The following is a 26,788-nucleotide window of genomic DNA, read 5'->3' as shown; positions in this document are numbered from 1 at the left end:
AGTCATAATTTTTACCTTATTCTGGGTAGGAGGGCTGATCACATGATGTCTCCGCTGATCAAAAATGGCGTTCTAGCAGTGTAGATTTAAGGGAAAATTTAGCAGAGGAATAAATTTTGAGAAGGTATATTCAATAATTTTTTCTTCTAGCTTTTTGCTCTTCTTTTCTTCTGTCTTTTCTGAAGTGTAGAACTTCAGCTAGCTAGTTAGCTACTACAAGCTAATATTAAAAAAACACATGCAAGAAAATTTTTTATTCAATATTCATTTAAAATGGACTTAAATAAATATTTAGCTCATGTTAATTATAGTGACTTCAGTAAACCTTTTAGCTCTCCTGTAGAATAATATGCACTATTCTTGTCTCTTCCTAATATATAATTTGGATAAGGTTGGAGAAAGAGGCACCTTTAATTCAGCAAACCCATGGTGGACAATGACCTGCTTTGAGTATTGCCTTCACTTGCCTGCTTTTTAACATCACCTTTAATGTCATAATTTATACTTGAAAACACATGCTTAGAATTATATATTTGATGTTTATTGTGTGCAAATATATGCACCATTATGAATATCTGTGTTTAGTAAATTGAAAGTGTACGTCGAGGGTGCTGACTCATCGAAAACACCAATATACATGTGGGCAAGCTTGAGCAATTTTTGCATAAAATTTGTGTTTTTCGTTGTTAACTCCTTTTTTCGAAATCCAAAACAGTGCTTTCAATTTCATTTTCGTTGTGACCACGAAAAACATTCAATGTATTACAGAATTGTGTGACATTATTGAGTACATATTTATCAATTAAATTGTATCAAAGAAAGCCTTTTTGAAACATCTACGCCAACAGACTTGTTTGACAAAGTTTGCTCATGACATCATTACAGTATATCTGGCATTATGTTTTCTGTCAAAGTTATGTGCAGGACTTTCGGTATACAAGGTTTCAATGTTATGCTGTTAACAAACGCAGTGGCTATTCATACGTGACCGTACTTTAATATTTTTTTTCTATTCGTACGTGACTCTCACGTACTTTATTTTTTTTTTCTATTTGTACGTGACATTCGTGTACTTTATTATTTTCTTTACATTCATACGGGACACTCACGTACTTTATTTATTTAAAATGAGTCTGGGGGAATTAAAAGAAATTTAGAGAAATTCACAGAATGTATATATTTACAAAAGAGCATTCTTAACAATCTTTTTCATGTTTATCTGATTTTATGGCTGCCCATCTTTATTGTCGTGATCTCACATTTGAAAGCTCTCATTGTGTAAAACAAGCATAACTGTATAGATGCACGAGGAAACTGTTCTTTCAAGGTATCTCTTTCCATCATGTCTTTATAAATGACCAATACTTCTATCTGATTATGGTTAGGATTGTGTTTCTTGAAACATTCACTCATGCGGACAATTGTCGATTTCTCCTCATTCATTACTATCCAAACACCCAAAATCTCGCTTTCTCCATCTGCATCTACACATATTAACAAACATACTGGCATTCGCAAATCATTTAATTTGTAGGTTGCGTCTAACATAAGCAGGTCTGGGTATCTTCGCTGTCAACAATAACTTCAACAGTGGCTCCTTAAATAGAATGTAGCAATAATCTTTCACGTCATTTAAAAAAATTAAAAATTAATACCCAGAAATAAATTTTTTCTGGAATTGCGAAATTAAGTAGCTGCGAAAATTAAGGTAGTACATCAGTTCAAAAATTTAAATTCTTACCAGGCACACTTCCCATTTCCCTGATAAGACTCTCGACGTCATTTTTACTTCTACCTGCCATTTTGGCCTGGATATTGTGAAGATCTTTCAGCAAAACGTTTTTCCCTGCTACTTTAGAAACTTGATTTTGTATAAGTTTCTTGCTTGCTTTCAACTGAAGCATTTTTGTTATTTCAGCTGACGTATCTACATCGGTTATACAGCGTTGTTGCGGTAAATGTTCAAAACATGCCTGTAAGGTAAATTCATGCATGTTAGGGTCATAATAAATTTGTAACACAGTTAACATTTTTTGTTACCTTGTTAAAATTTCTTGCCACCATTAATACACCAATAATCAATATCAGAGAATTTTATGTTGGTATTATACTTTTTTTTCGTTGCACATTTAGCTGCACTCTCTATAGAACAAGAACTCCTGACATAAAGTTGAATGTAATTAGCTTTTTCATGACTACAAATTGCTTCATTTAACTGATCAAAGCTCGAAAAACTCTGTCCGACCTCCATCTTCTTCCTTCAGCAAAGCAGTCCTAACCGAGCCTTTCTGAAATTGTAATGAAGTTGAAAAGGCTGGTTTCTACTACTAAAACTTTCCTCATAACAAATTGAATTTTCATGCTAAGCATAAAAAATCTTTTTTTATGAAACGAGAAAGAAAAGATTTTACGTACGAAGAATAAATATAGAAAATCGCATATATAGAAAAAAATAAAAAAATAATAAAGTACGTGAGTGTCACGTACGAATAGAAAAAAATATTAAAATACGTGAGAGTCACATACGAATAAAAAAAAAATATTAAAGTAAGGTCACGTATGAATAGCCACTGCTAATAGACACTCCTGTTACTAGGAAAGACATGTGAAGCCAACATAGTTCTTGTTTTGATAGACAAAGTTATGTTGACATTAACTCTTTGTTTTTCTGACATAGTAATTTAAATTTGGCAGCAAAGAATTATGACGGTAAAAGTGAAGAAGCTTTTGTTTGTTATTTAAGCATAAATAAATTTCTGTACTAAAAAGGGTACTAAAAGGAATTAAAAATTATACTGAAACACGAATATTGCTGCTTTTTTAATTTATTAGAAAATTAAAAAACAATCAAAAGATTTGATTCGCTGCTGTTGTAACTGTTTTTGATTTCTAACCGCTACAGAGGATTTACCAAACTCTTTTCTTTAAGTGTTGTTTATATATATTAATATAAATAGAAAAAATTTGGCTTGCTGAACTATACTATGGCACATTTAGCAAACAGATTTATAGAAAGTTAATCCAAGGCTACCTGAACAAAATTGAAACCACTTTCACTTTGTTGCGCCAGGACTGACTAAACAAGATGTAAAGCAGCATTCTAGCCAGCAGATAAAAGTATAAAGTTGAAAATGCAGACAAAAAAAAGTAGATAATCAAATCAAAAAATCTTATACTTTGCTAACGTAATACTAGCCAGCTAGCCTAGCTATTCATCTGAATAGTAGCAACTCACTAACTCACCGACTATCAACTTTACAACTACCTAACTTTCTGACTATAAAAGTTCTAACACTCTGTTGTATGTAAACCTCGGTTCACCTTTAAAACAAAATGGTGCCTTGTATCAGATTACGCCAGATTACTAATTTGCCAATACGCCAATTTAAAGGCTACAATATGGATTTGTAACAATTTCAGGGAATTTGAATACAAACCATATAGTGATTATTTTCTATTATCAATTTGTTTTATTTAGATGTAGATAAATGTAAATAGTTATTAAAAAATTATAATTTTAGTTTTGCTACTAGTATATATTTTATTGTATTTTAAAAAAATATATATTTTATTAAAAATAAAATGTAAAAGCTTTTTGCCTAACGCCATCATCAGTACATAATATTTTATTATTATTGTTATCTGATTAGGTTGGTTCTAATTAGTACGCATCATGGCTAGGGATTGCAGAAAAGTACAATTTTTATGTTTTTCTAATGATAATCTCTTATTCTTGCAAGATTTTATACTCATGATTTAAAAAAGGTTTGGAAAGTGTTCTTATAATTCTTTTCTCATTTTTTTGCAAAAGTTGAAATTGTGTTCTTAAGCCTGCACATCTGATTTTTCAGGTCTCTTTCAATCAAAAATGTTTAAACCCATTAATCTCAAGTGAACTGCTGTCTTAAAAATTCCACTTTAATCTGACAACTGCATTATACAACGTAAGTCTCTTCTGTTCATTGTAATTTTATTAGTTGTCAGTCTTTTCGTGTGATGACCTGAAAAGTGAACAATAAATATAAAAATGACAGTATAGTCATGCATACTATTTCGGACATGTAGAAAAGTAAGTTAAGATTGAGAGAGTCGCTACACCAGTACACGCTCGATCATCGTGTTTGGGGTTCACGATTTAAAACGTCCCCCACTTTCTACCGCAAAATGAATGCGCAACAAAAAAAATAACCTCAGAGCTTTGCATGTGCGCTTTACATTGCACACCTACACAAATATTGATTTACACGTGCGAATCATTGCACACCTACTCAAATATTACTGAAAAAGACTGAGTTGTTGTGAAAAAGATTTCAACATGTTTTCTTATTGTCTGTTACCCTCCCAGAAAATTATTTCTTATTTTTGTTTTTCTTTCCTCAAAACATTATTTCTTAACTTTGTGTCCTCAGAAAATTATTTCAAGTTTCGCTTCGTTTCCTCAGAAAATTATTTCTAAATTTTGTTTTTCTTTACGTATTTCTTAGTTTTCTTTCCTCCAAAAATTATTTCTTAGTTTTGCTTTGATTCCTCAGGAAATTTATTCTTTATTTTGCTTTCTTTATTTGCCTAATCTATTCCATCAATGTAGCACAAGTCTTGATGGCTGCTTTGATTTTCTTGTTCGTTACAAATTTCAGGCTAGCCCCAGTCCTTTCTAGTGGCATGTGACCCTATTACGTAGTATTTCAGCAGCGCTCACAAATTAATGACTTTTACTAGCTATTATTAATGACTTTCATAGCCAAAAACAATAACTGTCGCAACAAAGTTAAAAAAATTCAACGTAATTTCCACATCGATCTCTGTACTAATGATTGATTTTTTTAAAAAAATTAATTTTAGAGAATGAAGTATTTCCAGCTTTAATGATGTACAACAGTGGCTCGTTAGAGATAGTTAAGAACTTCTGTTACTTAGGTGATATGTTGGGCAGTGAAGGGGGTGTTGGAAGAAGTGTTACTTGCAGGATAGGTTCTGCTTGGAAAAAGTTTAGAGAGTTACTTCCTTTATTGACTAGCAGAGTCCTGTCAATTGAGGTAAAAGGTAGGTTGTATGAGGCCTGTGTAAGAAGTGTTATGTTGTACGGTAGTGAGACATGGGCAGTGAAGCAGGAAGATCTTGACCGTTTAGAAAGGAATGATATGAGAATGGTTAGGTGGATGTGTAATGCCAGTCTGAGAGACAGAAAGAGTTCAGATGAGCTAAGAAGCAGGCTAAGTCTCTGTAGAATTAAAGATGTTATCCAGATAAGAAGATTGAATTGGCTGGGGCACTTGGAAAGAATGGAGGAGGATAATTGGGTAAGAAAGTGTAGAGACTTGATAGTTCCTGGGGCAAAGCCCAGAGGCAGACCGAGAAAGACTTGGCAGGAGGTTATAAGGACAGACTTGATAGAGAGGAAGTTGAGTTTAGATCTAACACAGTCTAGATCAGATTGGAAGAGGGTCATTAATATACCCCGTCCAACCCATGCTAGCATGGAAAACGGACGTTAAGCCGAGAATGATGATGATGATGATGATACTAGCCGTCTAAGCAATAAAACAAAAAAATAATATTTTAGCAGCAGGTGTGTGCATGATTTCTTTTATTTCAAATTTAAAATAATTTATTTCAACAAACAGGTTGTAAAAATTACTGATCTATAACCTGTTGACCTAGGCATGGTATGATGTTCAAGTGAGTATATTGCCAATCTTGTTCTCAACAGTCCTTGGGGACAAGGTTGCCTAAGTTACTCAGTAAATGGATATATTTTTAATTAAAAAATATTAAAAAATCAATAGAAAAGAATACTACTTTAATTCATCCTACGATACAGAAAGAGCCAGAAATTACTGTCTAATTAAAGTTTGTTTTTATGATATTCTTCCAATATGTAGTGCAAACATCAACGTAGTCTAGTAAGCTAGACTCATCATTTTTCCCTTTTGCGATAGCACGTTGAAATAAGCAGGGTTACAAAAGCAGGACAGACATCATAGCATGAGAGCAGAAAAAAGAGACAGGTATCCTGTCTTCGTCAACGCTGCTCTGCACCTCCATCATTAGACAAACCCTCACAATTCGCCATTTTTAGCGTCGATATATATAGCTATATTCACACTTATTAGAATACTTGTGGCAGCTTCTAAATTTTTAAACTTAACAAAATACAAAAAATGTTTTAGCCACCTCCTAAATAAAGTATATTATTTTTGCCGGAGAAAAGCAAAGAAAAATAAGAAATAAAATAATGGTTAATTGCGTAAATATTAAAGTTCAACGCAGAAAAAAAAACGTTTTATTAAATATATTTTAGCGTCTTCTGCAATGATTTAATCAAACTACATTGGTGACAAACTGTTTTTAATGATGCAGTTGAAGCGCAAAAACTAACTGTTTTTTTGCTAAGTTTGTTGTTCGTGCATTACTGTAGGAGGCAACTGAACTGTGCTCTGGAAAAATACTTTTTTCCGCTGTTATATCTTCAGTTATTTTTTACACGTCTAATCGCACAATACCTAGGGACTTTTTATGCGCAATTTTACCATGTCAAATAATTGCCAACGCGAAGGTACTTGGTTTGAAAATATGTCGGTAATTACCTCTGCAAATGCTGAGTGCCGTATCAAATTACGAAGGTTGTTACCGCCCTTAATCCTCTTTGAAATAAAAATCATGCACAACTTGCGTCTCAAATAAAAAGTCCTTTGAAATAAAAACTATGCATATTTTATATTTCGTTTGATTGCTCAGCTCTGTGAGAACATATGCAGAATTATTTCTATTTTTTTAAAAAAAAAAATTGTTCGTAAAAAACTTTATGCAGAATTATTTTAATTTTTTTTTTAAAAAAATAATTGTTCGTAGAGAGCTTTCCTTTCACTTTGCCGCACGAAGGTATACGCTCTTGCTATGCAGTCAGTAATAATTAAAGCAAAATAATACGTAACAGGGTCACATTCCACTAAAAAAGACTGGAGCTAGAATGAAAATTTTTAACGAAGAAGAAGGTCGAAGATAACCAAAATGGCGGTCGAGCGACAAGAAAAATAAATATTTAAAAAGCTATATCTGGAGTTACATGAAGTTTTAACAAAAATAAATATATCATTTAGCATTTCTCATGCAAATCTTTCAGATGAGTCCAACTTGTAAAAGTTCCTTGGGATCCCTTTAAGAGCATGTCACACATTGTATGGGTCAGGGAAACTGTCATTTGCTGTTATAGAGAATGGTGTAAGCATTATAGAAAGAACATCTCAATGTAAAAAAAACCCCTAAAAACTAGGAATGCAGGAATTAATCATAAAATATAAAATACTCTTCAGGATTGTTTAGGTTTTTTTTCAAAAATTATTATTCTTATAAAAATTGGTGCTAATATTTTTTTTGGATAATCTATATATATATATTTTTTTTGTTTTAATTTAAGAATGAGTCCAACTGAGTATTTTGAAAAGAAAAATGAAGTTGGTGAACTAAGGTAAGACAACCAGTTTTTTTATTTTTTTTTATTTATTAGTTAGTGAAATACGTGTTCATGTTCACAATTTTTATCAAATTGCAGAACAACTTTTCGATATGTGCATTGCTATTGTAAGTCTGTGTTTATCGTGTTATTTTTTTTATGCAATGCAGTAAAATTATCAAATAGAAATATTGCTAGAAATTCAGTGCAGTGGCTTTTCTCACTATTTTAATTAACCAATAAGCACACATAATTTGTGTGCTTATTGGTTAATTAATAAGAGAAACTAAAGTTGATAAATTTTATCATATTTTGTACTTAATTGCTGTTGTTCCCAAATAAAACACAAACTTTAGGTACAAAAATTTAAATTCAGCGAATAAGTAAAGGAGAATAATTTGGTGGAATGGGGTGAGGATGCTGGGGAGAAAGATATTGTCACAAACTTGCATGTGTGCACCCAATATAACTTCACTCTTCTACACTACATCCAGAGCTCCTCTTCTAGTAGTGTTCTCCATCTTCACTAATTCTTTCAATTACATCCAAAGCTCCTCTCCTGTGATTTTTGTTACCATTACCACACCTCATGGTTTTATCTAGCTTTGTGTAGCTTATTCTGTATCTCACACCTGTTGTTAACCTCATGGTGCCCCACCTCTTTCATATGTTCACTGTCAGCAAATGGAGCATCCTACTCCTGTTATTTTCCCAGTCATCTAAAGAACCAACTCGATTAAGGATATCCAGTCTAACCAAACCCTTTGTCATTGTAGTGTTGGTGTGTTTTGGTAGGCAGAACTTGTAGGTATCTGTGAGAAGTTAGTAAAGACTGCAAATCTCTTTTTTATTATCAACATTTGCCATAAGGTAATAGTAAAGAAAAAAATAAAAGTACAGAAGTTAAAATTAGCTTTTGGTTTTATAACCATTCTCAATGCATTAAATTTACAAGTAAAAACGTCATTTCTATTTAATAGGTTAAATAGGTTTAATAGGTTGAAGTTAAAATTAAAATTCTCTGAACTCTTAAGTGACACCATAACGGAATAAATGGAGTTTCTTTGTATCGATTTGATTGTTTAATGACGGATTTTTAATAGCAATCATCGATGCTTCCAAATTACGTTGTTGTCGGTAATTTAATAGTGCTAACAACTGGACACGCCATAAAAACTTGTGCTGTCGGTTTTCTCGTAAGTGTTTGGCAGGTTCAGATTTATTTTTCACGTTGTTGTGTTCGTATTGCAATTTATTAACAATTAGTTCAGGAAAGTAAAATGGTAAAAAAATTTAACGTACCACAAATGTTGTGAAATGATAAAAACATTGAAAAAATAGACACAGTTGAATTTTACAAGTTGAAACTTTAGTTAGTATACTGGGTGGTTTAAGGGTGTGGTTAAAGAATAGTAAAATGATAAAAATGTAACACTCTCACAAGTTTAAAAATGTGTCTTTTTTTCTTCAATTACATATACATACAGAAATTGTTTAACTCCTTATTTGAACTGTCAATAACAATATAATGTTAACAGAAACACCAAATAGAAAATCTACCATATATTATCTGAGAGAAAATGATAAAAAATCTTAGTAAGAATAATATTTATGTCATAATCAGTTCATATCACTTTGATGAACACCTTTTTTATGCTATTTACACTGTTAGAAAATCAAAATTGCATCTATTGAAAATTGAGAAACAATTCTAGAAATAATTTGTATGACAACAAGAACAATAAAGAAAATGATAAAAAATGAACAAATTGGTGAAAATGTATCACAATTGTTCACTTTTTCCCTTTTTATCCTTTTTAAGAAACATTTAAAAAAAAAACGAAAGAATTAATGAATAAAAACAGTCGATCAAAAAAATTTAGAAAAAGTAAAGTATTTGTTTAATGTCAGTAAGCAAATGGATAAAATTTTAACAAATGAAGAAAAGACCTATATTTTAAAAATATTTCTGAAATTAAAAGAATGTTAAAAAACGTGGCTGTGTTAAAATGAACTGTGGTGGTGGTGTTTTACGGTTAAAATGCAAACAAATACACACTCATTTGGTTGATGAAGGAAAGGAAAAATTCAAATGTTTATAAACTTAAGGGTTTTTTGTAGGCAAAAATAACACATATATATAAAAAAATCATGCGTTGATTCTATAACCTACAAATAAAATATGTTAATATTTTATCATTAAATTTCCTATAATAACTGAACTATGCCAGACATCAATTTAGTGCAAGGTTTCTTGATATCAAAATGGTTTATTTGACAAAATAGCCTTTTTCAAATTAAAAGATAACAGTATATTGCATAAAAACCACTAATGTTAAAAATTTATCCATATCTTTCCAGGAAGCCCCTTTAATGTCTTTCCTGTAACAATAGCCACATTCTATGATGGTTGAAGAAACATTATTAAGTGTTCCCAAATTTCTAATTTTCTTACATTACACACAAATGATAAACAATAACAAAGTTAGTTTTTATCATTGCCTTGAGTGGATAAAAAAAATCGAAAAATTTTTTTAAAAAGTATAATGTAGCAATTTTTGTCAAAAAGCGAAGCAGGTTTTTAATTACAATTATTAATAAATTACACAATTCGTCAAAAGATTTTATTGAACTTATCTGTTTAAAAAAAGACATTATTTGACGCAAGTTTGCTGTATCATCTCTATTGGAAGTAAAGAAATGGTTGTTATTAATGCTTTTGTCATCTCAATTATTAATACCAACAGGGTTTTCTTGCTATTATTTAGATTAAAACTTCAAAATGCAATTACTAAAAAGGATGGTAGGATGTGTAAGAGTGTTATCAAAAAGGTCATTGCTTTTATGACCCTGGGAATTGATGTATCCACACTTTTTGTTGATATAAACAATGTGAGTAAATTTTTAATGCAAAATAAGAGCATTAAACACAGCCTATTCTATTTTTAACCAAGATTATTTTACTGTTACTGTTTAAATCCCAATCTAAACGAACAATGTCTGTCCATGTTTTCATTTTTTTAAAGTTGGTCTTTAATTTCAATATTTATTTTTTTTAGGCAAGTGCGACCAATGATATTGTTCAAAAGAAGTTAGTTTATTTGTATATATCTAATTATGCTGAATCTAATCCCGACTTAGCTCTTCTCATCGTGAACACTTTAATCAAGGATGCACAGCATGATGTTAATCCAATGGTCCGTGGGTTGGCATTACGAAGCATGCTAAACATTAGGTATGGCTGTAGCTATTGTTGTGAAAAATTATGACAGTAAAACAGTGTGTTATTTATGTTTTTGTTTCTTTCAAAGCAACAAATCTTGATTAATGTTTTTAAGTAGGGTACACTGGTGTAAACACCTCAGTGCAGATATGGCCCAAAAAATTAAATGTATCCCTGTGAGCCCTTAGCAACTCCCATAGCATTTAAAACTTGTTTTCAGGGTTCCCTGCTTTTTAGTGCCCTTGTTTGTTGATTACCGTATTTCCTGGTATATAACCCACAGATTATATGTTCATTTTTATGACTTTCACTGTTGGTGCAGGTTATAATGTGGTACGGCTTATATAATAAGTGTTTTTTTCAGTCATTTATTGTGAAATTTAAAATTATACTTTTTATTGAAAAATGTTAAAATTATATGTATAGATGATAATTTTCTTTTTTATCTTCTCTACTTTCAAGCAAAAGGTGACCGTTGAAAATATGAAAAATACAATTAAAAATACAATTAATAAGACACATGCAACTATTTCCTCCCTATTGCTGCAATTTATTTGATCATGTACACTGTGATTGCTGAGATATAAATGGATAACAAAATTATATAAACATCAGAAAGAATGTTCCATACATTCCATACATTAATAAACAACATAATAATTATCTGTGATTATTATGTTTTTTATTATTATTTTGGAAAATCGGAGACAAGGAAGTTAAGACTGAGAAAGTCGCTAGTTTAGACACTCCTTTCTCGTGTTTAGGGTTCACAAGTTTAAACATCCCCCACTTGTCTCCAGCATGAAAAAAAATAATGACACAGACCTTAAATAACAAATGAAAAAAGCAACCACATGCACATGTTAATAAAATGATTTGGGTGAGTAAAAATGCGCGGAATTTTTTTCTTAACACAATGTTATACAAAGGTGCAGGTTAGTAATACTCACTGATTGAAATTTTATGCGGGTTATACGAAGCATCAGGTTTGTAACTCCCTAAAAAAGCTGAACTGTGGGTTATATACTGGAAAATACTATGTTTTTTTGATAAAAATCACAATTGTTATCTACTGATTGCCCAGCTAAGCAGATAGCAAAAACATAAGCACCAGAATTTTCTTTGCAGGTCCTTAAATGGAATCAAGAAACAAGAATTTATATTAATAAACTAGTCAATAAGGCTCGTGGAAGAATCCACTCAGGCAGAAGATTTGGTTTTTTTTGCAGATTTTGCTAAGTATGGCTACTTTAAGAATTTGAGGCTTTTAGGTGGCTTTTGCTGAAAAAAGGGAGCCTTCTTGCTCCAGCGACATAAAAACCAAACGTCTAAAAATATCAATGTTCTTACTATTTGTGATTTCAAATCGACTTCAAACTCTAGCCTTTATTTTCTACTTCTAATTTTACTTTACATCTAGATCCACTTCTCACTTCTAACTCCACATTTCTACTTCTTCACTTGAACTTTTTTCTTTTTAAATATGCTTTTTAAAACACACTTTTCACTTTTTTATTCTTTTGTTTGTTTTTTTTGGTGGCAAAAGGACACCATTTTTCGAAAGTTAGCCATTAAATTTATTTCAGCAAATCAAATTGAGTTGTTTTTATCATGTGATGTAAACAAAGAAAACCCACTAGCAAAATAGACATAATTTTTTCAACGACTTCAAAGAAAATTTCGGCGACATCAAAGGATAATGACGATATCCACTATGACCGTCCCATACACTCCGTATTATTATATAAGATCTTTATTCCAGAGTTCAAAATTTGGTCCAACATATGAAGTCGCCGATTTTGCGTGGGCTAGTTGATCGTAGCTCATATGTTCGAAGAAATGCTGTTATCGCTGGTGTAAAACTGTTTCATCTTTCTCGTGAAACATTTGAAGGTATATAGTTTAGTCTCAATTATTTTTGGTATTTCTTATATTTTAATCTGACAATATTACCTACCATTGGTACCTACATTGGATGAATTTTAAGCGATTACAGGCGACGTTGCATTATGAGTATCACTACATATCTGTTTATAAATTTTCGAATGTCCTCAACATTGTAACATTCTTAATAATTCCCTAATTGTAGTCTAAATGAAATTAATAACTTCAACTTTACAAAATAACTTTTTTCTGTTTCTTTATTAAGAATCCTAATATCATTAATACCATAAAGCTGAAAAGAGAAGTTTATAATATTGCACATTTTTATTTAAAACAAACAATATGCCTTCATCAAAAATTCAGAACAAGTAAAGAATGCCTTAGCATGGTTTTGTATTTACAAACAAATTTTCTAACTTTACATGTTTAAACATTCTGCTATGTTGCAAGAAAAACTAGCTTGGTGAATGGAAATCGGCCTTAAAGCTGTACAAATAAGACTGGAAAATGGGCCAAGCAAGTGTTGTTTTTATTTTTTAACTTTTCACTCTGCAGTACAGTACTTGTATTGTAGATCTGGATCTTCTCCCAAAATTTTACGAAATGATAAGAGATAGAGATGAACAGGTAAGAGAGAAAATAAAGTATAATGTTTTTGTGTGGAATAGTACGGTTTGTTTTGAATGAAGATAAACACTTCTTTTTATATGTTTTAAAGGTCTCTATAAACGCACTAATATCGATTGATGAAATATTGATGGACTCTGGTGGGTTTAAATTTGATGAAAAATATGTAAAATATTTCCTCGAGCGGTATGTATTTTACTTAGTTAAAATATGGATGTTTTTTAAACCAAGAATACAGGTTTTCAGGTCATGTTTAGGGTCAAACTGTGTTCTCAACTGTACATAGATGACAATAACACAGTCCATGTTAATTCAAATTTTTGATCTTTAGATTTGCAGCTAAATCAGACACTTCAATTGGTTTGGTGTCTGAAATTTTATCTGAAAAGGCTAAGCTTCATATAAAAAGTCTAATATACAACGCAGGATTTAAAAAAAAACAGAAAACTGTGTTTGTTTAATGTCTTCAAATGGTCCGCTTTGACTGTTCTCCTGCAGATCTTAAAAATCTTGGCTGCCTATCAAAAGACCTCAGTTACTGGGTTATTTATCTGTGTGTTAAATTTTTATACTTTCTTTGCTGAAAAACTGGTTACACCTAATTTATTTTATTAGTACATGGTGTAAAGTTTTGTAATATATAGAATAACAAAACTTTAGTTAGACCTTTGCTTAATATTCGTAATGTTTTGGTTTTGATTGGTAATTAGTTTTTCACATCTATCCTATTTTATGTATTGTAAATTGCAATTACATTATCATTAGAGCTTAAAAATTTTATTGTAAATAATGGTGTAATAAAATTTTACTCAAAAATTAATTTAATCAACAAACTTTAATCATATCAGGCCAGCTGTTTGAACCTGATCTCAAAAATTCAAATTTACTAACTCTTGCCTATTCACTTTTCGTTGTTGCAACATTACATTCAAACAGAGTCAAAAGCAATCTCTGTGCACCATTCAATCAATGTGTGAAAACTGCCCTAGTTTGCAGAGGATAAACTATAAGAAGCTGCATACTACTGGAGAGCACTTTGCTTAAGAATTTGTGAATGAAGAAGTTCATAATTTGTCACGGCGTCTAGAGGTGAACTTCAAATGTGATATGGTACAACTTTACAACCTGAAAACCGATATTATTTTGACCAAATGCTAATTGGTTAATATCATATACAAATACCCAATTAAGGGTATGAATCTTGTAGAAATCAATGATGTAATCAAACTCCTGAAAGATTTGAGAGAATATACAGAAGAAGAAACATTGAACTGAACGCCCTCCTTCTAACAATGAATATGCCAACACTTTTAAACAGTCGTATAATGAGACTCTCATTATGGTCAAGGACTACATCAAAGAAGCAAAGGAGTTCCAAGAAAAACTGAAGCTTACAAAGGTGAAAGCAAAAGTAGATGAGCAGACTTCCAAGGAGAAATCACTCCTGTTTCTCATAGAAAATACACAACAGTGTATACAAGATTTAGAAGAAGAATTAAACAGAGACGTCGTAAAAGCCAGTGATCAAGACTTTTCTGATTGGAAGTCACATACTTTTTCTTATATTAAACGTTTTGAAAAGGTTACGGAAAAGAAATGGAATTTTTAAAGCATCCAATAACCAACGCATAAAATCCAGCCTTTTTTTCCAAGGTTGAAACACTAATCACGCTGCAGGAATAATAAATTAAATAAGGTGTTTGATGTTTTTTATGTGTTAGTTTTTATTATAATTGCTTTTTGATATTCTTATTGTTACAGACTTTCCACATACAACGAATGGAGCCAATGCATGCTGTTACAAAGGATAGTTCACTATGAAACAGAAGAGGTTGACGAAATTATAGAATATTTGGTAGGATTTCAAACTAAATTTTTGTATCAATAGTAAAAGTTGTTGGAAATGAATTTGAACCTTATTGAACTTATATAAAATGATTATAAATGTGCTGTCTGTACTCCTTACAAAGTTGATGTTGCGAGGATTTGTTACCTTGGAGTTGGAATATTTTTTTAGACAGGTCAAATTTGTTTACATTTTTAGAATTGGAATAGAATAGAAATGCATTAAACACTAAAAAATTAATCACTAAAAACTAACCTTGATACACAGGAAATAAGAAATTCTATAAAAACTTGATTTATAGATCTCTTTAAAATCAAATTTAGTTAATTCAAAATTAAAATTAAAATAATCTAATTATGGTATACCAAAGCACATATTTAAACAAGTTACTGTTTTCTTATTCCTTTGCCACAATCTTCCCTTAGAATTTATTAGATGATCGACTGAAGCACGCAAATAAAGGAGTTGTCATGGCAACAATTAACATATTTCTTCAATTTACAAAGAAATTGGATTTTATCCGGAACGACATCTATAAGCGAATTAAGGGTGAGTCTGGTTTGCACAGTGAATACTGTCCTCAAATGTCTACCTTTTTTTTTGCTTGTAATGTACTTATCACCTAGGATTCCCTTTAATATCTCGAAAGCCTAAATTTTTTTTTTTTGATGAAACAAGTTTTTGCTATTAGAAAGTTGTTATGAAATCCAAGATGAAAAAATGAAAAGAAAAATTGTTTTATTAATAAGGCAAAATACGTTTTTTGTGTTATCTTTAAAATAAATGCAAAACTTAGTTTTGCTACTGCTCAACTTTTGCTTACATTTGCAGAACTCATATTTGCGAGTTGCTGTAAAAAGTGCAATTTTGCAGAACTTAATTTTTGCAGAACTTAATGGTCTAAAATTTAAAAAATATGTTCTGCAGAAAATTCCTCCTAGAAATATTTCTTCTAAGTTTTCGTGTACTTTTATCCCCAAGCATGGTCATCATAGCTTCTTTATTGTATTATGCTGCAGCAGTAGTAATATTGTTTTGTTGGCTGATGGAAAAATGTTATTTTCATTGAATTATTGATATGTGTAATTTTGTACGATATAAGATAAAAAAGATTGACGATGATGGTTTGAAAATCTTCTTGTGAAGATTTGCACAACCCAAAAATGGTAATACCTTTCACCGCTCCAATGTGTCTCCACATTTTACTACATTTTTTGTTTTACTTCTTTATTTTGTTTAGATCCAATGCTTTCTATGTTATCCTCACCTTCCTTTGAAATTGTTTACGCCATTTTAAATCATATATCAGTTTTGACCGCACTCAAAGCAAGGCTGTTTCATGAGGATTACAAGTACTTTTTTCTTAGGTACAAATTTTTTTTGTGACTATGACTATTTTGACTATGCAAGTTTTAACTCATCAAGGTTCTACGCTTTTGGTTATTTTTTTTTTCACTGGCCAAAAAAACTCGTTATTGCGTTTTTAAAACATAGGGTTAAACAAGTGGAAAGTGCATTTTTTATCTTTAGATGAAAAAGTTGCAAAAATTCTCTTCTTGCAAGAGTTAACATTTTTATGTTAATATTTTTTCTGTATATATATATTTTTTATTTTTTTAAGGTTAAGGACTTTCCAAGTTATTTGCCAGGTTATAGTGAATGTATGCTACTTGATAGGAAGTGGAAAATGTATAATTCGTGCCCTTGATAATTCTGCTTTAGTGTGTTTAAAAATTATTCTCACATTATATGTCCCTGCTTCTAGTAAGCCTGCTTTTTTGTAGAATTTTGTAGAAGTAAATCTACGAAAATCGCAGCATGTCACCTAAGCTAAGGATCAGAACTCCCTGCAATAAAAATATATTAACTATATTTGCTTCGATTTAGAAACAATGAACCAACATATGTCAGACACAAAAAACTTGAAGTGCTTACTGAAATAGTAACGGAAGGGAATTTGGAAAGTATTATAGAGGAGTTAAGGTATTGAGAAATTTTTTCACTTAAAATTTTACTTACAAACGAAGTAGGTATGTTTCTTTTAAATACTGTGGACTGCCGATTTTGTGATGAACATGAAAATGAAGATTTATATATTAATCAATAGATCTTGTAATGAAACTTTCATTTACACGACTTGCGTTTTAAGACAATATTGTTAATTGTAAACGCTTGATTAGGTGTCCAGGGTTCATATTTAAAAATCGTTTCTCAGAGGGACTTGTATTGAAGAGGGGCATTTGTTAGGAAATTAGCATTTAGGAAAGTGTAACATATATATTAAGAAAAAACTTCAATTGTGTGTTACTAAAAGTAACATTACTCTTGACTGCCTACCATATTACAGTGTAGCTGTCAAGCAGAGTATCTAATCTCTTGTGCTTGTAAAATGAAAATACTAATTACTGATTACTTGGAAATAGTAAGTCAGAGGCTCTTACTCGACTAAAGAAGGTACGTTCTTTTATATTTACAAATGTGGAGAGCGTGGATATGCACACATTTCTTTTTTAAACCTAATAATTTAAAAAATTACAATATGTTGATCATTCGTGGCAATGTTTTGCTAAAAAATGCAAGAAATCACTCCTATTGTTCATTTATTTTGTTGTGATAATTTTTTTTTGTTTTATATTTATATTTTCAGCTGTGCAAAGGTATTTTTTTGCCGAAACTTTTTTAGGTGCGTAAGAAATTTTAAACGTCATATCTTAACTCCTACATTAGTAAAGTTTATGTATTCCAAGAAACATACACTATTGACAGTAAGCCTGTTTCAATATCCATTTAATATGCATACTAACATGAAGATGAGGATAGTTTGGAGACAATTCTAATTTTCTATTAAAGTGATACAAACACAGTTTCATTATTTCTCAAATTAACTTTTCAAGTGAGCTAATTATGAATGTTTGGTGATTATTTATGACCCGTTGGGTACCTACCCATCGGAAATATAAAAAACGTGCATTCACCTTTCTTAGCAAAAATTGTCTGCCCTATTTTGCCGGTTCATTTGTAAATATGTATTTGTATTTTGTTCTGCAAATAGCAGTTAGAATACTTTTTGCTTTACAACTGTTTACCATTTAAGTTATTTTTTTTTGTTTTTTTGAAAAAGCCTGAGTATATTTTTTTATTTGTATTTTATTTCAACTATTACGACAAGTACATAATAATTTTTTTACATGTTGTTTTGTTTTCGTCCAAAAACTGATATATGTCTATGCTATAGGTTTAGTCGCTGAATTCCAGCATTTTAAGGCTGCTTTGCTATGATTGGTTAATTATGATTGGTTTATTATGATTGGCTTATTTATTTATATTTCGAAGTTACTTTTAATCCTTTTATTTTCATTGTTTTGTATTTTCTACAACTTCTTTGTGCAATCTGATTCTGCATGTTGGATATCCAGGGAGGTAAAATTACCCTGCCTGCTGTTAAGAAAGCTGCTTTATGTTGAAAATGTGAACTGAGATTTGGAGATTTTTTATTGCAGAATGTTTATATCACCATGGCGACTTTTTTGAGATGGGGAGTGACATTTCATGTATTTTTTTTGCACATTTCAAATATTAACAAATAATAAAGTGTGTTACACAACCCGACATTTTATTTGGACCTTAGCTACTTATTTCAATCATGAGAATTGGTCTAATGTTTTCTGTCCATGTAATTTTATGCAGTCATAAATCGATTATCAGCGTCTCTAAAAACAGCCAAAATCAGGAACTCCGGAACTATGATAATAGTAAAACATGTTTTTGGCTCCATTTTACAAAGATTTGAGTTAATTTTTTACTGAAGTTATCTAAGTTGTATTTGTATAATAATAACATGGTTTTGAGTGCTATTTGGAATTAATAAGCCCTTGGGGAATGTCGATCGATTTGACCACATTCGTTTATGGAAATCCGCCTAAGGTTCTAAACAATAAACTGAAATCGGCAGTTAGTTATGTTGTAAATAATAGCCATCAGGTCAAGTGTTTGCCAAGCTATTGAAAGGTAGTTGAATTCTGCTCTGAAATTAAAGCCTTTAAACGTCCCAGCATAAATAGGGTTAAAACACAAGTCACAGCCTGTCATTACACTGGTGAAGTCATTTATTTCACAGAATATACTCGTGCATTATTCTTAAGTGATAAAGTGAAAACTGGTTGTGGGTTTCACCTCACAGTCAAACAATCTTTTGGCTGAAAAACCTCTAGGATTTGTTCACAACCTACATGTCCTGGATACTTAGTCTATTATTATTATGCCATAGCTTACTATTTGTCTCGATTGAAATAATTGAAATATGCTGCAAAACTTCCACCAACATTTTGAATAAGGAAGCTTGAAAATCAAAATAAAACTGCGAGATCTGTTCTGCCATACCATGACGTAAATATCTTACGCTTTAACTATACCACCGCTCCCTTCTGGGGCAGCGATAAAAGGATTTATTTGATTTTTCATTTTAGTGTATTATCAAACTTATTTTTTATCATAGGGAGTACGTCCATGACGCAGATCTTGTCATTTCATGTACGGCCATCAAATGCATTGGAAAAATTGCGCTGAATCATCAAATTTCAGTGGATGTATGTGTGAACACATTGATTGATATTTTACATTTAGAAGTGGATTACTTGACAGCGAACTGTTTGGAAATTCTACAAGGTATATTTATTCTCTAGTTAATAATGTATTATTAAGTTAATATTGCTAACCCTTTTGACTTTTACCTTTTTCATCATCGCAGAGTTGTTTTGTGTGATTTCATAAAAAGGGTTGTTGTTTACTTGTTCCAGCTGGTGGTGTTTGTGCATTAAATAGCTAAAAAAATCACGTCCCCCAGAAATTACGTTAAATTGAAACACGAGCTTTAGATACTCGTGAAAAGGTGTTTTTTGTGTTTTTCAGGAAGTATCAGGAAAACCCAGGGAAAAAATAGAAAAATGGAGAAAATTAAAAATCTTAGAGTCTACTTGTTACAAACAGCAAATAAAACTTGAGCTTTTAGAACAATTGAAAGTAAATATGATTTCTCTCCCTAGATATTTTTTTTATGGCATGGGTGGCATGAAGAGATGTTTTATCATTATATTTGAGTCATTTCAATAATTTCTCCTTGATGTATTTTCTTGTTTTATGCTGTTTGTATGCCTGTGTGTGTGGCGCTAATTTACACGATCACATATACAAAATGAATCAAACTTAATTTAAGAATGTTTTTTGAACCTCAGAAAAAATTAAAGATTTATATTTTGTCCCAACTTTTAACATTCGTTACTTACTTTCTTCTATACTGGAAAGAAAGATTTATCTTAAATGCCTTCGGTGTAAGAAAGATTGCAGTGTCAGCGTAATTTGAATACTGATCTTTGTCCACTATGAATTTTTTGTTATGTTTTCGAATTTAAGGTGGTGTGTTTACACTAGTTTTGTTTCGTCTAAAGTGAAGTAAAATCTCAGTTTTCGTTGACAAGTGTTTTTTTAGAAATAGGGGGGGGGGGGGGGGGGGGGGTTATGACCCCTCTGCCAACTATGACTTCTCTACTAGTCTGAAATATTATTGTCGTCCTCAGGGTTTGTTGCCTGATGTCAAAGCCGCTAGCGCTTACTTGACGGCTAACAAGACCCTTGTATAGGCTGATTTTCATAACCAGTATATTGGTTATATGAATAATTAATGATTTGTCTCGCTGTTACAATTTCTACGGTTAGTATAAGCAACCTGATCTAGTCCTGGTTCTTCACATGGCGAGGACGATGTATTTTGGTTGTTTGTTTTTCAACGCTTCTTTGGAAAGTTTTATCATTTGTTCACCTTGAAACTATATTTTATGGTGATAAAACTTTTAAGAAGCATTATTTCTCAACAAAATTCGGTACGTGTGATTAGATAAAGCTGATTTTATGGGGGGGGCTGGCTAGCTTTTATATACGTCTATTACCTCTGTCGGAAAAGTGTAAGTCTTAGATTGTGGCATCTAGCTAGTTATATATATTCAATAAGGATGCAAAACCAAAGCTAGCTTAGGTAGTTAAGTATAAAATATGTTTTCGACATTTTATAAATGTTGGCTGAATAATTTTTTATAAGCAATCTCATTATATACTGTGTTTAAACAGAAATGTGTGCTTTAGCATTCACTACTGATGAACATGATCCGAAGAGTCAAGATCTGGTTCACATTTTTTAAAAAAAAGTTTGGTCAAATAATTATAGTTGCTAATAACAACCACCTGAGAAACTTGTGATCAGGAAAGGCCTTAGCAATGTAATGCCTGGCCCAAGAGTTTAGAGACTAGTCTTCTTGTTTATCACTTAAATGTGTTATATATTGTATAGCTAGCTACATAATTTTAATTTTTGGTTCGTACGTTTTCAGGATCTTTAACAAAATATGTCCTGTAGATAATGTTATTTCGACTGTAAATCCTTTTTGTTGTGTTTTTTAGACCCAAATTTTGTTTCCAAACGTGATATTGTTCTAACTAGCTTACATGTGACTTGTGTGGCTAAATTTTAGACAAGTGTGATGTGTCTGCTAGCTAGTTATACATGACAGACCAACAAAAGTTTAAACTTGTTGTTAAGTTGTTTAAAATTGAAAGATGCTTTTAGCTGGTCTGACTAAAACTACACTTTTGAAAAAGCACTTGTTTCTTTAAGTAGAAAAATAAAAAATAAGATTTTTTTTTATTTATTAATGGTTTATTACGCCTTCTGTGTACATGTTAGCAAGATAGCTACATGTCTTTTCTTATCCAGCTAAATCGCCTAAAAGTCATGCTTTCTGCAAAGCTTGAAAAAGAACCTTTATTTTTGAAAATCTGCCAAAATAACATCTTTCATAAAAATATTAACTGTTTGTCTCACCGTTTTTGGTCAATCTTTTTAAACATTTTTCATGGTCAGGATTCCTCTTCTGTTCAATGTTTTTGTAACGAAATCCGCCATCTTTAGAGTAAATCGTTGCATATATTGTGTCGCGTGAATAAATTATCTATGTCAGATATAAACCAATTGCATTACAGAGCTCACCAGCCTGTACCAGGTGTTTTTCGCCGCCGACCGCAATATCAAAAAGGCAGGATGCCATGGGGAGGAGGTGGCTGAAATATTGAATTTTGCACACATCCGTTTATGTTATTCTAGCGCATTGTGAAATGTATCTAGAATAAAAATGTTTTTGGAAAGCTTCGTAAAAGAATATTTCTGTAAAGTTTTTTCTAAATTGCGTAGAGTTGATGATAAAAGATAATTCTGTGGCAATGCAAGTTTTACCAGAACTGAACTCGTGCTGGGAACAAGTGGGTGATCACGCGCTTGGAAAAGCTGCAATTATCTGGATCTACGGCGAATACGGAGAGGTAATAATTTCTTATTCGATGTCTTCTTACGCGTTGCTACCCGCTATAACAATGATGCGTAAAAAACACCGAAACAAGTTTGTAAATACAACTGTATTTTGTCTAAAATATAGAATGTGCGAAAATGTACCGTTTTAGAACATCCTATTTTGTGCTTTACTTGAACAGTGACGTGAAAGCATTTCTTTTTCCTGGGTCTTATTTTGTTTTCTTTCTTTTTCTGAGATTGGGCATTGGTTTAGCTTCTTTATAATATCAGGCGAAAAGAATTTAGAATTAAAGAGTGTTTCATCATTGCCCTTTATCCACTTGCCATTGTTGTTTTAGGATATATCTTTTAGTCCGTACCATCTTGAAGAGTTGGTAGACAGAATCGAAGAAGAGCATTCACCTGTTGTCAAGCTTAATTTGTTGACAGCGATGATGAAGTTGTTTTTCAAACGACCACCTGAATGTCAGAATGCGCTCGGGAATCTCCTGCAGTATTGCATTGGTATTTTTTTTATTTACTAGCCTCAACTGTCACGTCGTCGTTGTAATTTTTGTTGTCGCCGACGTCGTCGTTATATTTGTTGTTGTCGCCGATGTCGTCGTTGTAATTGTTGTTGTTGTCGCCGATGTCGTCGTTGTTTATATGTGTTGCTGCAAATTAAACACTTATAAAGTTTCAAATAAGGAGCAGGCAACACCTTAAATAGCTAGCTACACAAGTATAGACTAAAAGACTCACACAGCATTTGTAATCATGGAATTTCACACAGTATTTATAATCAAATAAGTACCTAGGTTTAAATATTAGGCGCCATGCGCTCTAAAAATGAATGGCTTACTGCATGATATTATTTAACAAAATTAAAGAAGATCATAAACCTAGGTAAACAACTACTTCTCCTCGTCTTATTTTTGTCCCACGCAATAACAAAGTGATCTGTTATTATTATTATTACTTACAAATTTTTACACAAGACGGACTGTAGGGACGTACGTTCGTCTTTACGTCACAGCTTTTCTCTGGTTTAGCTCATTAGTTTTTCTGATTTTTTTAAGAATAGGAAGTGACTTTTTTAAAAAGAATAATGGCGCCATTTTGGGCTTAACCTTCAAAATTTGGCTCCAAAGTAGGGTTTTGTGAGTTCTAAAAGTTATCATTATTTATGAATAATCTAAAATGTTAGTGCAGGTCATTTATTTACAAATTTCATTTGGTCCAATATGTGGGGAAAGTCTGGTTGCTAGGCAACGAACCTAAAACGGTCCAAAGTTAGCTAAAAATAGATTTATAATTATCTACGTTTATCACTGCTAATTCATTAGATTTTTAACAAAAATTACTTTTCTATAAATGCAAAAAAGTGACAAATTTTGGATTTTCGAAATAATCATAATGGCGTCATTTTAGGCAAAAATCAACTAATTTTGTGTTTCTTGAAAATGTATCATTACATTTTTCTATAAATGTGTTAAAATTTAAAAAGAGATTATTATCAACAAATTTCATTTCGTTCCACCCACAAAGAAAATCTGGTTGCTTGGAAACGCGCCTAAAACGACCTAATTACCTACAAATATTTTTTTGATCATACGTGATGGCGAAGTGACGTATGAATGAAAGGACCCGTCCGTTCGTTTATGTTATTCTAAAAATTTCATTATTTCATTGCTTATGCTTGATATTCGCGTGTGACCATTAAGATGTAAGCTTGTTTCTCCTTCTATTAAGTTTTTTTCATTAAGTATTTTTTAAAAAAGGTAAAAATTATATTTTCTTGGGTTTGGCAGCCTTTATAGTTTAGTCCCCAAAATCTTTTTCATTCAAACCAAAATAAACGAGCTTGGTTTAATTTCTAATTATTCTTGTTAATGGTATTCTTCTCTTGAAGAGAATAAGGTATTGAGTAAAAGTACAGTTCTGTCAGCATCCCACTTACTTGTTTATGATTGCAATTGTATATTTTATCGTAGAAAATTTACCTGGCGCACATTTTTATCACTTAGCTTATTTTTAATCCTCGAAATGATTTTGTACTAATAACTGTGATAAGTAACACATAAGCAAATTATCTGCTTGAGTTCTTTGTACAATTACACAGCAATGAGGCTAAACAGAAAACTTAGTCTGTTTGTTAAGAGTGTGTAGCTATTGACATCGTCGTGATTTTTGTTGTTGTTTTGTTTTATTTCAGATAAAGAAAATAACATGGACATTCGAGATAGAGCGTTGTTTTATTACAGACTGTTACAAAACGTACAAGAGGTACGCAAAAAACTTGGAACCTTTAAATTAATTTCTCAAACTTAACCTTTTCTGCTTGTTACTTTCGGTCTTTTTTTTCTGAAGATTTTGATTATTCTATGCAAATTTCAGGCATTTTCTATTTTCTGTTGTTTTTGGCACAGATCTTTTAACGCCTTTTTTGATTTTAGGCAAAAACGGTAGTGATGTCAAGCTACCACACGTCTACGAATCCTTCAATAAATTTAAAAAGACAAATATCCAACAAGGTAATCTACGCACACATAAAAACTTTCAGTTATTTCTGTTTGTGTTGATTTAGCGTTTTATTTTATATCTCTCTTTTAAACAGAACTTTCGATTCGTTGAGTTTAACACACTCTCAATTTTATACGACCAACCTTCGTCGTTTTTCACAGCCCGTGGTCAATATGACGTCACAGAGTGCACGAAACCTCAAGGTGAGCATTTTCATTTTTTTTCATGTGGCTTAGGAGGTGCAAACATAATTTTTTAGCAATGATGGAATGAAAGGTTGCAACCATAAACAAAATTATGAAACAAAGGCAGTTTTTTTCCTCATTTTTCAAACATGGACAAAAGAATGGTCACTTCTGTCATTTCAAATGATCACTTCCTAACGGCCCGCGAAGGTCGCTAAATTTAAAAAAAAACGTCAGCAAAAATTTGTATGTTTCAAGAGTATGGATTTAGATCCGAAGTCCTAATTCTGCTGTTATAATTGACAAGTAAACTTTTACAACTCTAATATTGAAATAACAATTGTGATCACTAGTGATGGCTTTAAAGACAATCAGGAGTACTTCAGAACCAAGTTCTTCGAGTTTTAACATTGTCCACTGTTCTAGAATCTCCACCAGAAGAAGATAGTTATCTAAATCGAAAGGAGACTTCTGTTGTTGTTGGTAATCTCCTTGTAAGAACATATTTTTTTTGCTTTTTTTTTTACCTTTTTTTTATTGTTTTATATAGGTGTTTTTCCTTAATAGTTCCAGCTTTTATGTAAAATCATGTTTATATTAACAAAAAATAACGCAAATTTCGGAATGTAATGATGATTTTTACGTCTTAGGATGTAGATGAAGGGCTTCAACTTGATACAAATTATCGCATGAATGGTACAGACTATCAGCTCCACTGGAAATCATTTTCTGCATGGTATGAGTTTCTGGATTGTGCCTTTTTCGTTATATTATTTCATTTTTGTTAGTTAGTTGCTTAGGCGATCATTTTTGAAGTTTTAAGCTTAATGGATGACCGATAGAAGGGGAGACTATTGAAGAGCAATCTATTAGTTGCTTATATCCAAATCGCTGCATTACTTTCTTTTTCGACGCAACAAAGCTTTTTAACCGCTTCCGCCTTTTCTTGCAAACTCTTTTTTAAGTAGCCTGTACTATAAACTATTAAAGATTTTGCGTCTGCAATATTACAATAAAGTAATACTTCTTGTAACTAGTATTAGTTACTATGGGGGGTAAAAATGATGTGGAACAATATTTTGTTTATTTTAGCACCACCGCAACTGAGGATCTAACAGTTCCACCGAAACACGAGGAAATTATTACAGTCATGAACGATGCGGGAATTCAGTTAATGGCTTCTAGTCCTCAGAGCGCTCCATCTTGGACGTTCTTTTTCTACGCAAAGGCAGTAAGTAAAATTTAATTTTTGCATTTTTTAGATGTTTGAAAAAGCTTTTGGTGATATTCTAATGTGTTGTATCTTTCTTTAGACGGACAAAGAATCTTTAGCGTTAGTCGAACTGCTTGTGTTAAAAACAGAAAATCGTATTAGTATTCAAATAAAATGCTCAGATCCCCATTTTTTAAACGAGTTTACGGTTTATTACAAAAATCTCTTCGTTGGCAAGTGGATCGCTTGTACAAACTGAAAGAAGGATATCTTTTGTAGATTGTGTTATATTTGTAGTTTTATAATTAAATATTTTTGCGCTAAATAAATATATATTAATTAATATTTTAATTAACATGCTCTTTTAATTAACATAAGTTTATTTGTCACTGAATCGAATTTTTCTAAACGAGGTTTAATTCCAAAATGAGGCTGTTGGTACGCATGCGCATGCATGCGTACCGACAAGCGATGTTTCACTTTCATATCTCTATAATAATA

At 31.6% G+C, this 26,788-nt stretch overlaps 3 protein-coding genes across 7 annotated transcripts in view; 2 read left to right on the top strand and 1 right to left on the bottom strand.

The window, feature by feature from the left end:
- Positions 1 to 10: 10 nt before the first annotated feature.
- LOC130641504 (uncharacterized) lies at positions 11 to 26,638 on the top strand. Of its 4 annotated transcripts, none has more exons than XM_057448321.1 (21): positions 11 to 124; positions 7,418 to 7,468; positions 10,222 to 10,345; positions 10,513 to 10,688; positions 12,439 to 12,569; positions 13,135 to 13,187; positions 13,279 to 13,373; positions 14,949 to 15,042; positions 15,459 to 15,582; positions 16,274 to 16,400; positions 16,921 to 17,016; positions 19,529 to 19,698; positions 22,271 to 22,398; positions 22,726 to 22,891; positions 24,582 to 24,652; positions 24,823 to 24,900; positions 24,984 to 25,092; positions 25,501 to 25,568; positions 25,725 to 25,810; positions 26,167 to 26,305; positions 26,388 to 26,638. In XM_057448321.1, the coding sequence occupies exons 2-21, from the start codon at positions 7,419 to 7,421 to the stop codon at positions 26,544 to 26,546; spliced, it is 2,244 nt and encodes a 747-aa protein (XP_057304304.1). In that variant the 5' UTR covers positions 11 to 124; position 7,418; the 3' UTR covers positions 26,547 to 26,638. The 4 variants fall into 4 exon arrangements, with proteins under 4 accessions (XP_057304304.1, XP_057304305.1, XP_057304303.1 ...); XM_057448320.1 differs by lacking the exon at positions 11 to 124 and adding an exon at positions 3,852 to 3,944; XM_057448322.1 differs by lacking the exon at positions 10,222 to 10,345 and having other exon boundaries at positions 70 to 124.
- On the bottom strand, positions 1,163 to 2,514 carry LOC130641514 (uncharacterized). The gene is made up of 2 exons (XM_057448338.1): positions 1,742 to 2,514; positions 1,163 to 1,597 (listed from the first exon to the last, which is right to left on the bottom strand). Exons 1-2 carry the CDS (start codon positions 2,028 to 2,030, stop codon positions 1,542 to 1,544), a joined length of 345 nt encoding a protein of 114 aa, XP_057304321.1. The 5' UTR covers positions 2,031 to 2,514; the 3' UTR covers positions 1,163 to 1,541.
- LOC130641512 (uncharacterized) overlaps positions 3,939 to 26,788 on the top strand; it is a 37,467-nt gene continuing 14,617 nt past the window's right edge. The window contains exon 1 of one of the 2 annotated variants that reach the window (XM_057448336.1): positions 3,939 to 5,155. In XM_057448336.1, coding sequence (XP_057304319.1) covers positions 4,866 to 5,155 — 290 coding nt within the window. In that variant the 5' untranslated portion in view covers positions 3,939 to 4,865. Of the gene's footprint in view, positions 5,428 to 26,788 lie in introns of both variants that reach the window. The other variant, XM_057448334.1, reaches the window with a different exon arrangement.

The sequence above is a fragment of the Hydractinia symbiolongicarpus genome, chromosome 4 (assembly GCF_029227915.1).
Source record: "Hydractinia symbiolongicarpus strain clone_291-10 chromosome 4, HSymV2.1, whole genome shotgun sequence".
In the NCBI taxonomy this organism is placed as follows: domain Eukaryota; kingdom Metazoa; phylum Cnidaria; class Hydrozoa; order Anthoathecata; family Hydractiniidae; genus Hydractinia; species Hydractinia symbiolongicarpus.
Note: the sequence above shows the minus strand (reverse complement) of the source record. Positions and strands in the feature narration are given on the sequence as shown.

Bases quoted from the DNA above. Each gene is read 5' to 3' on its own strand.
- LOC130641514 (XM_057448338.1), bottom strand. From the start codon at position 2,030: ATGTTAACTGTGTTACAAATTTATTATGACCCTAACATGCATGAATTT. The intron at 1,598-1,741 runs GTAAGAATTTAA...ATTCTATTTAAG, and splicing joins GGAAATGGGAAGTGTGCCTG to GAGCCACTGTTGAAGTTATT.
- LOC130641504 (XM_057448321.1), top strand. From the start codon at position 7,419: ATGAGTCCAACTGAGTATTTTGAAAAGAAAAATGAAGTTGGTGAACTA. The intron at 15,043-15,458 runs GTAGGATTTCAA...ATCTTCCCTTAG, and splicing joins ACGAAATTATAGAATATTTG to AATTTATTAGATGATCGACT. The intron at 25,569-25,724 runs GTAAGAACATAT...TTTACGTCTTAG, and splicing joins TTGTTGTTGGTAATCTCCTT to GATGTAGATGAAGGGCTTCA.